The 16,601-nt window shown below is 39.0% G+C and overlaps 1 protein-coding gene across 1 annotated transcript; it reads left to right on the forward strand.

Moving 5' to 3' along the window:
* Positions 1-99: 99 nt before the first annotated feature.
* Positions 100-15,730, forward strand: LOC104920734 (aminopeptidase N). Its single transcript, XM_010733086.3, has 21 exons — positions 100-376; positions 5,367-6,097; positions 6,225-6,367; positions 6,653-6,792; positions 6,979-7,105; positions 8,017-8,171; positions 9,129-9,242; positions 9,379-9,522; positions 9,783-9,848; positions 10,077-10,142; positions 10,235-10,410; positions 11,052-11,128; positions 11,625-11,758; positions 12,017-12,072; positions 12,167-12,314; positions 12,437-12,528; positions 12,686-12,796; positions 12,993-13,160; positions 14,160-14,300; positions 14,691-14,772; positions 14,905-15,730. Exons 2-21 carry the CDS (start codon positions 5,496-5,498, stop codon positions 15,052-15,054), a joined length of 2,892 nt encoding a protein of 963 aa, XP_010731388.2. The 5' UTR covers positions 100-376; positions 5,367-5,495; the 3' UTR covers positions 15,055-15,730.
* The last annotated feature ends 871 nt before the right edge of the window (positions 15,731-16,601 follow it).

The following is a 16,601-nucleotide window of genomic DNA, read 5'->3' on the forward strand; positions in this document are numbered from 1 at the left end:
GGTTTTCTTGTGTATGAACAGGTAAGTTGAGTCACCAGGTTGTGGACATGCAGCGTCATGTGAAATTTACATCAGAACGGTGTGATCTCTCTGTACCTCTTAGTTGTTTCTGCTTATCCACAGTGAGTTCGTAGCCGTGATGATGCAGCCACTTCAGTTCTCTTCCCAAATTTAGGGAAGTGGTGAATTGAAGGAGTTGTTCCCTCCCTACATCCCCTAAGAAAACATGTGGTAGCTCTCACCACGTCCCACCTCCACCCTCACAGATGCAGACTGTGGGTGTTTCACATCAACCAGGCTCATTCCAGCTCAACTTCTATGCCTCATACAGACTTAAATCAAGGCTTGCAGTGCCCATCAAGCAACACAGAGTTTGGTATGTACTGTTTTCCTTATGTTTGACATGTTAATTTATCCAACATGCTGCATGCAAAGTCACTCCTTTTGTCGTCTTTTCCTTCACTGCAAAGATTCTGTAATAGCCTGTGTATTAGCTTTACAGCTTTTGGCAATACTGTGCTGCGTCTTTTACACTGAAGAAAGGTTATTAGAATTGGTCTACAACAGAGGTTCTGTGCTGCTCCTAATGAAAAGTTAGCAGCAAGGCTGGTAACGATTTATGTGGTATGCAAACAGTACTTGTGCAATACAGTTTTGTAGTAGATCATTTGTCATGCACCAAACGTTAGATTTCTTGGCTGTGCTGTGGATTTATAGGTTGTCAGTCTGCATCCAGAGTGGTTTGTACTGCACGTAAACTCTACAGCTCTCACAGCTGGCTCAAGCAACTCTGTATAGTACAGAGCTGAGACCACACAGAACTGATGGTTATAGTTGTACGCAAGTGTGTGTGTTTGTGCGGAGTGGGAGAACCCTACAGGTTGTGGTAGGGTGGGGTAGTTCAGGACTCCCCCAAATCTGTCTCCTTCTTGAAAATGTGAGAAATTTGCTGCATTTATCTATTTTATATAAGCTTTAGTTGAATGTTTTAGGGGTTTTACCCTGTTTGTTGAACAAATAATAAAACAAGTATACAACTAAGTAATTTGAAGGTGTGTATCAATATAAGTAAATACAATAATAAATAGTACTGTTAGTTAAATGTTTAAAATAAAAATGTAAAAAGAGACATTTTCCTTCATGAGCTCAATCAGCTGATCAACTTTAATGAACTGAAGTCTGAAGTCTTATTTTTGAAGTGCCCGTGTAGTTCATATTAACCATCCAAATACTCAGTGCATTATATATTGTTGCACTTAAGGTGATGTAAGGAGTTGTTGTCAACTCAGTTACCCTTACCTTCTCTTCACCTGGAACTCCTCTGCTCCTCCATGTGTGTGGAAGGCTATGCCCCACCCTTAAAGAAACGCGGTAGGGGGGATGGGGGATGCTGAAATGCCATTGCAGAACTCTCTTGCTCACTTTAACCCCTGTCTGTAGGTCTATTTCACCAAATTAAGATTTATAATAAGAAGGCAACTCTTGTTATCCTTTGTTAAAGTGTCACCAACCCTGCTGTGCAACAAGCAGAGCACTTTTACTATTACTAACAGCACCTACTATCATTAACAGAGAAACATGCAAAAGTAGTCTATGTGCACATTGCACAGAGCATTTTAATTGTAATTGTGATAACGGATGCTTCCTTGCACAGATCCTGCATATGAATAGACAAAGGAGAGTCTGTTATAAGCACACCACTGAAACAGAGGTGGTCCCGTAGCTCTTTTGTTTGTCATTTTTGTTGTCATTTTTACTCCATGAAAATATGTGATTTTGTAGCCTGACATAAACACAAGATTATCCTACTCTCTGCTGGCAGGGAGTAAGTGTTTGTGATTTGTTTGGCTTATATTGCTTATTAACTTGGCCCAAAGGGACATGGGGGACTTGAGAAGCATTTATCTAACAGACTGCTGATTAATTTCCACTACTTTCTAGTTAACCCTGCGTACTGATTTCATGGACTGACGGATGTGCTTCACCCTGAAAAACAATACTACAGAGTACCTTTTGACTACAGTATATATAACAGCATGATGCCAGTAGTAGATGTGTCATGGCAAGTCCAAACTTATCAGAAACCACAGTTGCTATATATTTGATCAAAATGTAATTAGAAGCTGTTATCTGTGAATGGAAAAGATACCGTTTGATGAACTGACATATTTGTAATTCATACATTTGAATATTTTCTCAAACTGTATATTCAAAATAGACAAAAAGCAGTGTGTACTTACTGCATTTACCACTTACATATGGTGAGGATCATTCAAAGGTATCTATATGTTTACTAGTATTACTGTATGACACAATGGTAATGCATTTTTCAGTCAGTTTCACAGTTTACCGCCCAGCCTGAAGACTTTAAATTCTTTCTTCCCAACTTTACTGCTTCTGAAGTTACTGCCGCGGTTATCAAAGTGTGGGGCGCACCAAACGGGAGGAAATTTTCCTTTTTATGCCTATCGTTATCGAGACATCCCAACTCTCTCGGAAGTCCCGGGAGTCTCCCGCATATTGATAGCGGCTCCCTGGCGCCCGCAAATGAGATCTAATCTCCTGGAATCTTGTGCAAGAAGTGTGTGTGTGTGTGTGTGTGTGTGTGTATGTGTGTGTGTATTTTCCACTTATTAGACACCAACAGGAACAGGAACACTACCATTCCCTTTAATTCAAACCTCCAACTGTTACGTTAAGCATACTTTATTGGGGGCTATTTAACACTGTATTAAGACACCAAGGCTGAAAAGATACACACCTGCATGGGATGTGATTACTAACTGATGGTTAATCTACCTCACTATCATAGAAGTGTTAAACATAAACTATTACAATGCAACACAGGTTATAGATTAACCTTTAATTGTGTGTGTGTGAAGTGTGCAAAGGGAAGACTTGCCAGCACTTGCCGTCCCACTTTTCAACAAGACATAAAGGATTCATAAGGTCTAATAATGTACACAATTAGCCATTACTAGAACAATATTTGGACTGACAGAGTAAAAGCCTCAATAATAAACATGTATTTATATATTTAATACCCCTCTGAACTATACATTATTATCTTCATAATGGCCAAATTCATAGCAAAGCTGTTATATTAGACCACGTTAGAGTGTACAAGTGTACCTACTGTAATGAAGTGGCCGGTGAGTGTATTCCTCCAGTGTAACATGCATTTTTTTGATAGCCCTCTTCCTGTCAACAGTGATAATAAATACTCATGTGAATGAACAGCTGACAGATATGAGACTATGGGTGTTTCCCATGTACTCCTACATTTGCAGTATAATGATTATATGATGATGAAGAGAAAACATCTGTACATGCAATCAAATAAGGGCAGTAAAAAAAAATGTATTTTAAACTGTAGAGGTGACAGAGATATGCTTTGAATTCATGTTATCTGCTGTCATGTCTGTCTTTATACCAGTAGATGTTACCACAGCTGATCACTGTGCAGTTACTGATTATATTAAATGATTTTGATATACTGCTAGAAATGCTGATCTAAGGCCAGCAGAATAATGTCACTAGTAAACTTTCATGTATTTGTATTGTTAGTAAGGTGAAAATTGAACTTGTCATTCTTCTCTTCAGTCTACAGTTTCTTTCATCTAAGCCTCCTAGATTTTGATTTATGACTTTCCATGAAACTGTTACCTTCCCTACACCAGGGTGAACATTTATGATCATAAAAGTGTCACATATCAAAGATTGTCAGGGCAGCTATGAATGTTGCTTAATGATAATTCAGTTAATCAGAGTGTGTTTTATGATGTCACACTTGATTAAAGATCTATTTTAATCAAGTTGCCTGTATGATATAAATGATAGCATGGTCTGTTTCCTCCTGCACATTTTTGGTTGTAAAATAATCCAGATGACTTGTCATGCCTGTTGTCCAGTCTGCTGATTAATGTTTTATTAGAAATCAGAAGGTCACTCTGCAAGCGCAGACCTCAGCCAAGATCAATAATCCAGTCTTTTATGATATGCGAATAGAACAACCACAATTACAACTGACCTATCTTATAATGTTTGACAAAAGTAAGAAATAGTTTGTGTGTCCGCCCAAGTGATCTGCCTCATAATGTAATTATGTCTTCCTCCGCCCATGCTACTACCCTTCCAATCAAGTGTGATCAAAGTATGCGCTGTGTATACACTACTCCTGTCAAGCTGTGTTAATACAGGGTTTAATGAGGATCATGAAAAGAGACTCAGCACACCTGTTTTCTATGTAAAATTATAATCATAACAACATGGGACATTTTCCATCCAAAACTATCAGTCAGCTCCCACATTGAAACTCTAAATGTGCAGCCTGACAGACGTTAGCAATATCCATTAAACAGCCGTGAGCACAAAGTGTCTCTTTCCTAGTGTTAGTGCAAAACCATCCACACCACCATAAAATATAAGTCTGACCAGATCACTGAATGTAATAGCCAATTATCCTTGTTGAGCTAACAGGAAAGTTTCTCATGTTTATCTCCTCACAAATTCTCATTTTGGGTTGTTTTCTGCTGCCTGCCTGCAACTGCATCTCACTGACGATGCAGCTTGGAAACCTGTCTATAATACCAACAATAATTAGCAAACGCAATAACAGAAAGGACTCGAGCTTTTGACCTCACAGATACTTCTTGGATCACTCAATAAACTATAGTCACTCCCTTATGTTTGAGAATAAAAAAGTGTCCAGAGCATTTCTAACACTATCATATCATACAGTAACTGTTTGTATTTACAGTAGCTGCACAGAAGTTCACATAATCATAGTAAGATGGGAAGATGAACACCAGTTACATGTCTGTACACTACAGCCGGCAGCCAGTTGCTGCCACTTTACTTACTTTAGCCCATAAGACAGGAAACAGTGAGAAGCAGCTAGTTTGGCTCTGTCGAAACTTAAGCTGGAGTCATCACTGTAATGTTTTTTTCCCTCAGCAGAGAACCCCAAAATGGACACTGCCCAGCAAAGAAATGGTCCAACACATGGCCCCAAGTAAAGAACATTTCATAGCAGGAAACTAGTTTCATTTTTTGAATTAGAAACATCATATCTCTCCTAAAGATGCTTAGTTGGTTTTAGATGGGACTTTTATATGATTATAAATCATCAATCAATAAAAGTTCACTGACTTTGTCACTTTTTTCCTTCTTCTGGATTGGTTTAATTGATTTTTATTGATTGTGTTATTCACCTTCATCACTTTTGACTTTTCGTTTTGAACCATTCCTGATGCAAGTGGCATGTATGGATATATTCTATTGCATCATATGATTGCCATTCATAAAGTATATCTTAAGATCTGCTGAGTTGTAGACTAAATGACCATCTTTCCATTTCTCCTTAGGTGTTATGAAAATGTCTTCTTTGCCATGTTAATAACTCAACCGTTAACTGAGGAGGGAAGAGACCTGCTGTGCTGGACAAACACAGACTGATACCCCTCAGAGTACTTGTCTGATCTCCTGAACTGGACATGGGGAAAGTCTACTATGTCAGTAAAAATGTGGGCCTTGGGATGCTTATATTGGGGATCAGTGCTCTTGCTACGATTATAGCTTTGTCTATTGCCTATGACAAGGAAAGGGCCAAGAATCGAGGCAAGCCTGATGGAGCAACAGACAGCACTGACACGCCTACACCCTCAACGACCCCCTTCATCACGAAGGAGCCCTGGGACCACTACAGACTTCCAAACTCCCTTGTTCCTGTCTTCTACAATGTCACCCTGTGGCCTCGATTGGAGCCCAACGCAGATGGTATGTTCATCTTCACTGGACATTCAGCTGTGGTCTTCAGATGTGTAAAGGAAACGGACCTCATCATTATCCACTCCAACAAGCTTAACCTTACCACCTTCGATGGGCACCATGCTAAGCTGAGTGGCCTGGGTGAAGCCGTTGTGCCCATCATACAAAAGTCTTGGTTTGTTGAGAAGACAGAGTATCTGGTTATTCAGCTACAGAGCAAACTAACTGTTGGAGAATCATATGTACTCTACACTAATTTTTTGGGAGAGCTGGCAGATGACCTGGAAGGCTTCTACAGGAGTGAATACATGGAGGATGGTGTGAAGAAGTAAGCAATGACATTGTAGTAAATAAATAATGGTACACCATGGTTCCAATGATCCTCTTGGTGGGACTTTGGAGTATTTTGCTTGGTTGATGTTTTTGTGTTAATATTTAATTTGAACATTTTTCAGAGTTATAGCGACCTCGCAGATGCAAGCGACGTATGCCAGGAAAACCTTCCCTTGTTTTGATGAGCCAGCCATGAAAGCCGTCTTCAATGTCACCATCATCCACACTAGAGACACAGTGGCTCTGTCTAATGGCAGGGAAATCGGTTAGTGTTAGAAACACATAAATTCAGTCCTTTCACATTGTTGTTCCAGCTTGATTCTCTGTGGAAACAGATCATAGAAGAAGGCAGTACAAAGGTAAATTGTAAAAATCAAATAAGATGTTTGTAAAAAAAAAAAAAAAGTAACGAGTGGAAATGACAGAAACACATGTATTATGTTGGTAAATAATTAATAACATTGACATATTATAAGGAAATCTGAAACTAGTTGCTGTTACTGTGAATGTCAGAGTCTAATCCTTCCTTCCTCCTGCCCTCTTTGAACAGACACAATAAACACTGTAATTGATGGCGTGCCTCTCAGTGTGACTACATTCGAGCCCACAGAGAGAATGTCCACATATCTGCTGGCATTTATTGTCAGTAACTTTGTTAACATTCAGTCAACCCAACACAAGAATTTGTTGGTAAGAAATGTTTGTTCCCTCTGTGTGTTTTCATTACCAATATGGTTAGCATGCAAATGTGAATCATAAACCAAAAGCAGTACAAACAACCAATGTGAATGATGATGAGGTATTCTGAGGTCCTGTTTGACCTCAAAATACAATAAAAAAAATCTTAGGATGATGTTTATTTGTCATTTGTTGCAGATCCGAATCTGGGCTCGAAAAAAAGCCATAGATGACAAACAGGGTGACTATGCGCTCAACGTTACGGGGCCGATACTTCAGTTCTATGAACGCTACTACAATGCAACATATCCACTTTCTAAGTCAGGTAGGTCAACTCTGCATCTGCTTTCCTGTGACGATAGAAATACTGAGCTCATTTCCTTTATGTCAAGGTCAGCAGAAAAACATTTTTGTGCAAGCTTTGCACATTTCCGTTGGACAGTTTAAACTGTATTTATAAATTACTTCATAAGGAACCGATGAGTCAACACGACTGGCAACTCTACAGTTATTCTCTGTGACGCCGTACTTATGCACAGTGGTAGTTTCAGATACATGCTAATGTCAGCATATGAACATGTTTACAGTGGCAATCCTAACATGCTGATGTTTGTGTCCCCCATGTTCCCCATCTTAATTTAGCCTGTTAGCATGCTAACATAGAAAGAAACACAAAGAATACCTAAAGCTGATGGGAATGTCGTCAGTCTGTCCGTAAATCATTGTGAAACTTTGATCTGATGAGACATTTCATTCGTGACTGCAAATCTCAACCTCATGGTGGTGCTAAAGAAGTCATTGGGATTCATCCTGTGGGGACCATGATTGTTTGGTCCCAGTTCTCCAGGGAGATATTTCAGGGAATAAGTGAAAACTTGTGTTAGCAGAAAAGTCAGAAGATCACCCAGCTCATTAGGATTTATACAAAATATGTCTATACAAGATATCATGGTGATCTATCAAACAGTTGTTGAGATTTCAGTTTGGGCAAGAATAGCCAACTATACGACTGACTGACGTTGCCTCCCTTGAGCCATGTGTTTGTTTAGCATTGTTAAAAAGCAAAAACCAGACAAGGAAATATAAATGCTCTCCAGATTATGTTGTATTGTCTCTGTTGTTTAAAAAGATGCAGTATTTCAGTTTTAAGATGTAACTGTTACAGCATTATTGGTCCATTTTCTTAAATACATTTCTGATTTCTGATGTTGACATGTCTGTGCTTGTCCTCTGCAGATCAAATAGCTCTGCCTGACTTCAATGCTGGGGCAATGGAGAACTGGGGTCTGATCACATACAGGGAAACAGCCCTGCTCTATGACCCTTTCATATCCTCCACTGGAAACAAAGAGAGAGTTGCAACTGTAATTTCCCATGAACTTGCACACATGGTAGGCCATAAACTTTCTGTCAAATTGCCGCCATCACATCAGTTAGTAATTGAGATAAAGGGTTATAATCAGGACGTTCATTTGGTGCAAACACAGTCTGAGCTTAGTTAGATCTTCCTCCCCTCTCCAAACACTTATATGCCAATTTGAATTTGACGCCAGCAACTTAAAAAAAAAAAGTTGTGACTCAAAAGCATCAATGATGGCATGGGGGTGCATTAGTGCACATGACATGGGTAACCTGCACATTTGTGAAAACACCAATGACGTGTGACCATCAAAAACAGGTTTTGGAGCAACTTATGCTGCCAAGTAGACAAGTTTTTTTTTCTGGTCTGCCTGCTGTCCTGACTTGTCACCTAAAATGTTATTATAAAACTACTTAAAAGTGTTCAGCAGATGAAATGCTCCATGAAGTCAGAGCAGGAAAACATTCCACTTTCAAGATTACAGCAACTGGTTTCTGGTTTCCTCAGTTCCCAGACACTTACGCATGTGGTTAATGTGACTCTCTTCCAACATTTTTTAAATGTGTTGCTGGTATTAAATTCAAAACAGGCATATAAAAATCATATTAAGAAAAATCTCAGTTTCAACATTTGTTGTCTGGTAGTATCTTCAATTAAATATGGGGTTTCATTGTTTTGCACAATCATCACATTTTCTTTCTGTTTCCATTTTACACAGTGTACCGACAGTTTTGGAAGCAGGGTTGTAATTGTGTGAACATAAATTCAGCCAAAATACTCAACCTCTCTTTACAAAAGCAAATGACAGATAATCACTTGGGGACAGATTAACTCTGATTCCTCTGTCGACTTGAAGTTCTGTAATTCTGTGGTTGGGAATTTTCTTAAGCATCTGCTTAGTCAGTTTTTGTATGCCTTAGAGTTTAGAGGTAATGTTGGCCAAAAACTTAACTCACAGTGTGACTCTTCATGTGTTGTGTTTTTTTAGTGGTTTGGCAACCTGGTGACTCTGCAATGGTGGAATGACCTGTGGCTGAACGAGGGGTTTGCGTCGTATGTAGAGTACCTTGGAGCTGACTATGCTGAGCCCACCTGGAACATAGTAAGAGCCTGCTTGTACCTTCAAAGACACTCAGCCTTGACAAGTACATAAGTCCTGCTACATTTCACAGATGAATGACTACTCACAGATATGGTTCAGAAAGTATGTCCTAACTCATCTCTTTGCTTGACTGCAGAAAAACCAGATCATACTTAATGACATGTACAAGGCGTTTGCGGTGGATGCCCTGGCATCCTCTCACCCGCTGTCACGCCGAGAAGACGAGGTCAATGACCCTGCTCAGATCAGCGAGATGTTCAACACCATCTCCTACAGCAAGGTCCGCTCTCTGACAGAAATTCCAAATACAGACTTACAATATTTATTATAATACATTGTCGTATTACATTGGTGTAATGTCAATGTTCTTTTTCTCTTTTTATTTTCACTTATGTATAAATCAGTGTGAGTTATGTATTTTTTTTCCATTCCCACAACCCTTAATGTTGTAATTTGTATCTGAGGAGCCCTCCTCTTGGTGGAATGTAAAATCCTGCCAGTTCAATTTCCACCAAAGTCTGTCATGTTTGTTGTTTTCAGGGAGCGTCTGTGCTCAGAATGCTGTCAGAGTTTCTTACTGAGCCTGTGTTTGCCAAAGGACTCAGCGTGAGTAGCAATATCTGTTATAAGGCCTCGTCACCTAATTACTGTTTATGTGTGTGTGTGCTAAATTAATCTTACCGTTAGTCTGACCAGTTTGTGTGGGAAAACCACGAGATTACTCAAGATTATTCAGATTTGTCATTGCTTCCCATACGCAGTGGTTTCTATATCCAGAGAGATGTTTACAAATGTTGCTGATGATTTACGTCTGTAAATGCTTTCTGTTCTCAGTCTTACCTGAACACATTCGCCTTCAACAACACAGTGTATACCGACTTGTGGGACCACTTCCAACAGGTCGGTACCTTGAAAAACCTTTATAATGTCACATGGCAATGTGTGTCCGTGTATGTTTTTAAATTACTGCTACACTTTTTTATTGTTGTCAGGCAGTTGAAAACACACAAGGTATATATATTCCTGATACCATCCAAAACATCATGAACCACTGGACTCTTCAGATGGGCTTCCCAGTGGTTACTATTGACACCCGGACAGGAAGTATCAGCCAGAAACACTTCCTGTTGGATCCAGACTCTGTAGTGGACAGGCCCTCTCAGTTCAAGTAGGAAACAGTTTTACTTTATCTTGTAAGTTCCATGTAAATAAATGGAGAGATTGATTTTGTAATGCAATATCCATCATTCGGATAAATTTTCACAATAACAGTTACTACTAGCTAAAGCTTTGTATTGCAGTTCAGCAGTGGAGCAGTGCATAAAGCCATATGCAAGCATTGACAATGCTAACATGCTAATGTGAAGCAGGTGTAATGTCTCTCATGTTCTCCGACTTTTCAAGTGTGCTAGCTATCATTTGCTCCCAAAAACAAAGTATAGCTGAGGCATGATGGGAATGTCATATCAGCAGGTATTTTGTCATAAACCAAACTGTTAAATTTTGACCTGATGGTGGTCCTATCTCAATTCATCTTTTGGGTGAAATGAATCAATCCAATTTTATGGCAATCTGGTGACTAGTTACTGAAACACTCAAATACTCAAATCTGAACATGGTGGACCTAGAAGAAAAGCCAGACAATCACTAAAGTCAATAGGATTTATCCTCTGGGGATCATAAATATAGGTGCCAAATTTGACCAACAGCCTAACACTAACATTTCTAGAGCCGTACATGGCTGTCATGGGTAGAAAAAAACATTCTTTGGTTTGTTCACTCATCGTCTTTTTCTCTGTTTCTGTCCAGTTATACGTGGTTTGTCCCAATTAAATGGATGAAGGCAGGGGTGGAGCAGCAACAATACTGGCTGCTTCAAAAGACAGGTATGGTCATAGTCATCTCTGTAAACAGATATCTGTAAGCAAGCAAGAGACCAGTGGTTTGGCATTGGAAGCGTTCTTGTTTTCTTTTGTAGTCCGAGTTGTATTGACCAATCATGTTGAGTGGGCTCTTGTAGCATGCAGGTAAACAGTCCATGTGGTGGGCAAAACACAGTGACCGAAACGCAATCTTGAAACTCATTGACTATCGTCTGACAACGATTTATCTTTTATTAGCTTAGCTAAAAATGTATCTACATCCATAGGCAGATATCTGCCAAAATCTCTGTCTTTCCTGTTATTCTTGTGTATCAAGCTGCTAATCGGACTGCAGAGGAAGTCTTGGCCTGGCCAGCAGACAAAGGCCACAGAGTTCCAAGATTGTAATCATAGTTACATCCGCTGCTCTTCTATATTTAATCAGCATACCAGAAAAGAAAAAAAAAAGTGATCTTAACATTGTAATATTTTGTATAAATTTATTTTATATCTTCACCAGAGATTTATAGTCAAATGAGAGTATCAGGAGATGAATGGGTGTTGGCAAACACCAATGTATCTGGGTACTTTCGGGTGAACTATGACCATGACAACTGGAATCGTCTCCTCTCCCTGCTCAGCACCAACCATAAGGTGAGTCAAACATATTCACCTGCTGAAAGTTGCTGTGACGGTTTTGTTTGTGCTGTGGGTTCAATTTGAGAAGAGAATAATATTTAATATGTACATTATGCAATGACAGTTGCAGACTTACCCACTAAAGTTCAAATTCAAGTCTATGTGTCACTCCAACTTAAAATAAGGTGCCTGACCACTGTCCACCACACAGGCTTGATTGTCTGTGCATGTGGATTTGAACATGTATGTGTCTATGTGTGTCATTTCTTTCAGGCTTTATCAGTCATCAACAGAGCACAGATCATAGATGATACATTCAACCTAGCAAGGTAAAACAAAAAAACAAAAAAAACATTTAAAGTGTAAATCTGTCACATGTTGTATGTCTGCAAATAATATGCAGGAGTTGTTCTCTTTGTATAGAGCCAAAATTATCAATACAACATTGGCCCTGAGATCTACCAGATACCTGTCCAAGGAAATTGACTACATCCCCTGGGAGTCAGCTCTGAGAAACCTTGGCTACTACATTCTCATGTTTGATCGCACTGAGGTCTATGGAGCTTTACAGGTAAATACCGCTCTACTACAAATACTAATACTTCTTATTCTGATATTAACAAAAGAACAGTACAAGGGGAAAGTGTAAAATGTCTGGACATAAAAACGATTGACAATATATTTTTATTTTAGGCATACCTCAAGAAGCAAATCCAACCACTTTTTGAGTACTTCAAGACAATTACAGATAACTGGACCAAAATACCTACAGGACACAATGACCAGTAAGAATAAGATGTATTTAAAGACTAATTGGGCATAATTTAATCCAATGTGATATTAAACCTGAATTGTTAGCTTTTCCACATGCCTCACACATATTGAATATTGTCATGCTATATTGCAGTTTTTCCTAGTTTTTGCAAACATCTCTCTTCTCAGGTACAATCAGATCAATGCTATTGGAACAGCCTGCAGCATGGGTGTGGTGGGTTGCAGGGAGCTGATGAAAAGCTGGTACAGACAGTGGATGGAAAATCCACATCACAACCCGTGAGTAAAAAGTAGTTATTTCGCACTAATTTGACTGCTGGAGAAAAAGTCTGTGTTAACTTGCCTCAGACAGCCAGTGAAACAACTGTACAAACGTTACCTGCACCAAGCTAGCAAAGTACACACTGATGCATGTATAAGGAATGAGCCCATGGTTTGGTTTGCTTTGTAATCTGCTGTATGTTGTATTGACCAGGATCCATGCCAACTTGAAAGGCACAGTTTACTGTCATGCCATAGCCATCGGTGGTGTGGAGGAGTGGGACTTTGCTTGGAAAATGTTCAAGAACGCCACTCTTGCATCTGAAGCTTCCAGGCTCAGGTCTGCCATGGCTTGCGCCAAGGCACCCTGGCTTCTGAACCGGTACATATAATGTTTAGATTTGTGGGAGTAACCTTGTTCAATGTGTACAACAGTGTTACAGAGATGATCATTTTTATCCCCTTTGCAGTCATTATTTCACTTTTCGGTGCTCACTCAAAGAAATGTTTTCCACAAAGTGTTGAGTGAGTGTTTTGCAGAAGGGTTAGGCTGTACATTTTGCTAACCAGCATCTACAGTAATTTGACCGCAAGTTTCAAAAAAGACCACTGACATTTTTATCTGTACCCTGAACATATTACAGTGCACCTAAACCAACACCAAAACCAGGACCCGACCAGTGTAAGTCAGGCACTGCTTGAAACACTTAACTTGCACTGGGCAATCCTCAAAATGATCTGAAGTGCCACAAAAACAATCTCTATAAAAAATGTAAAAAAGTTGGAAATGGTGCTGCATGCCTAACGCAAGGCTCAGCGTCTCTCCAGATTTGTAGTTATCTGCCTTTTTCTTTCAAGTCAGTTCACTCAGAACAGTCTTGATATGTCTCCTACAGCTGACAGGAACTTTTGGATATTCTCTTAACCTGGACACTTTTACCTGTGATACCAGAGATTGCTAAGACATCAGAGGCTACTAACCTGGTTCTGCTGGCTGGAAGTGAGACAAAGCCTAAAGCTAAGCTACAGCTCACATTTGTTTGGTCATCACCAACACCAAAAAGACCAAAGAGATCATTGTGGGGAAAAAATGGCGACACAGAAATGCCCCTCATATTATTGGGGCAGTCTGATCAGCTCCATTGATATGGAGGGCATTTAAAACGATTAATATATTTTAAGTTTTTGAGACCAAGACCGATCTGCAGTAATACACTGGTGTATAGAGTATTTTTTTTACCAAGGTAACCAACCAATGTAAGAAACGTGTCACCCTTTTTATGTGCATGCTTTAGTTGTATAAAATATTTAATTATCTTCAGTTAATGTTTCTTCTGAAATAATTGGAAATCTTCATAATAAAAACTTTTGGTTTAATCAGGTATCTGGAGTACACACTTGACCCAACCAAGATCCGCAAGCAAGACGCCACCTCTACTATCCAGTACATTTCCCAAAATGTTGTTGGGATGCCGCTGGCCTGGAACTTCGTCAGGGCAAGATGGGACTACATTTTCCAGCAGTAAGAGCTTGTTCCTCACAAGAATGAATTAAAGACAAAATAATTTTTATTTTATACAGAATACACAGCATCTCGCAACTGAGTTTAAAAGTTAGACATGCTGTGGCTTTTCAGGTAGAAATGCACATGGTGCTGTTTTTCTCATTATGAAGGCATTTCCTCAAACCTTTTCTTGGAAGAGGAGCTTGAAAAATAGTATTACAAATATTGTGGGCTGATTATGTTGCAACTATTTTTTTTTTAACCATTCAACATCACCAGACTTTTATTTTAAGACATTTATCTGATATCTTTCTAGAAATAGGTCAAATGGGGCCAACATAAGGATATGGATTATTTCCTCCTGCTGATAACTTTATCAGCATTTGAACATCATCTTTCTTTTTTCAGGTATGGAAAAGGATCATTTTCTTTCGCTTCTCTCATCAGTGGAGTCACACGGAGATTCTCTACAGAGTTTGAGTTACAGGAGGTATGCCACCCACACAACCTCAACCACACAGAAATACACACTGTGTTTCCCTGAGGGAATTTAGAGGAAAGTAAAGACAACAGAAGTATGAATTCAGTTTTTCTTCCTTTGTTTTTCTGTCTCTCTCTTAAGCTGAAGAAATTCAAAGAAGACAACCTTCATGTTGGTTTTGGCTCAGCCACCTTGGCCCTGGAGCAGGCTATAGAGAAAACCAAAGCCAACATTAAATGGGTGACAGAGAACAAAGCCCATGTGTTAAAGTGGTTTACTGAGTCCACATGAGAACACTTAGACAGCTAAAATGACACACTCTCTTTTTCTGTACTGTCAGGGATATGTAATGAATGACAATCACTATAATCATCAGGTACAACAAATGGGCCTTTTTCTTGGTGAGAGTTTTGCAAAGACAACTGATGTGACACAATATATTACTGGACATTAACTTCAGTGCAAAGGAACAGACATATAATGAACAGTGGACCACATATGTCACTAGATATCAGTAACTATAACTTTCACGCCTAGTCTGTGATAAATCAGAACAAAAAACATTGTAACAAAAGATTGTTTTACTTGCATAACCTTGATATTCACTCTTCATTCATTTTCTTTTCTTCATACTTCACATTGTATGTTGCTGCTTAATATGATGTATGCAATGCATTTGTACCACAACCACAGAACACCAGAACAGCTTTAGTGTTCGCTGACATTGATTCTACAAGTGACTATTATTAGTGACCCTAATTATGACAGGATGTGAACTGTATTTTAGATTGACTGCATACATGTGTGTGTATTGATGCAAATGTGTGATGACTGCTTTGTAAAGTCCTGCAGCTTCTTCCATGTTAAATCAGTCTCAGCACTGAATATCTTTTCATGAGAATCAATTTACCCTTCAGTGGAGAAAGATATTGTAAAAAGTGATATTATTGAATAAAGTAGCCTGACGGAGTTGTTTGTTCTTTTTTTCCTTTTTAAACTTGATGATTAGATTAAAAATCATTGCAAAAACTCAACACACACTGCTGGTTCAAGGTGACAACATAAGTCAATAATAGGTTTTACTGATTTACTGAGTTCATGATGTACAAAGTTGAAAATTATGACTGCACAGATTTCATATGTCACCTCACCATGTCATGGTGAGTAATACACAGTCTGCCAAAACAGTTATGTAATATCCTATTTGGAAAATATTACTTTGGAAAAAAACTCAAATAACACCACTCTTCTATGTAAGTGTGGGCTTTAAGAATATCAGTAAATAAATAAAAGAATACCAGGAAGCCAGCATAGAGAATTAAAGATGTGTGTATACCAGACAGACACGGCCTAACGACAGATGCTACTATGTTTGGTAAGTGTAGGGTACAGGGTCCAGTGTTTTAGTGGATACTGTATCCTAACATCCCTTCATAAACCTTTTGTAATTAGTTAATTTAGTAAAGCAAACATAAAGAACATATTTTGTTCAACTCAGTGGAAAGGTTTTCTACCCCACATTTCGCTGTTGCATTTTAAGGCTTCTAATGAACAATGATGAACTTGTAAAAGAATCGGCCTCAGTATTCTTTCTCCAGAAGATGACTGGGACAAGACTGGGATTATTAGACCTTGAGCTCAGTAGTCCAACTTGACGGAATATCATACTTCTTACATTGTATATTTGTATAATGTACACAGTTGCATTCTGATTTTACACACTGGATTAACCAGATGAGATTGATCAAGATGAGGCAAGTTCAAGGCCTGCTGCAGATGGCAGTAATTGTATATTGTGCAATATCCAGATGAATCATTTGGACAGATCTGGATCTGCC

This window comes from Larimichthys crocea, chromosome VIII, assembly GCF_000972845.2.
Source record: "Larimichthys crocea isolate SSNF chromosome VIII, L_crocea_2.0, whole genome shotgun sequence".
NCBI lineage: Eukaryota > Metazoa > Chordata > Actinopteri > Sciaenidae > Larimichthys > Larimichthys crocea.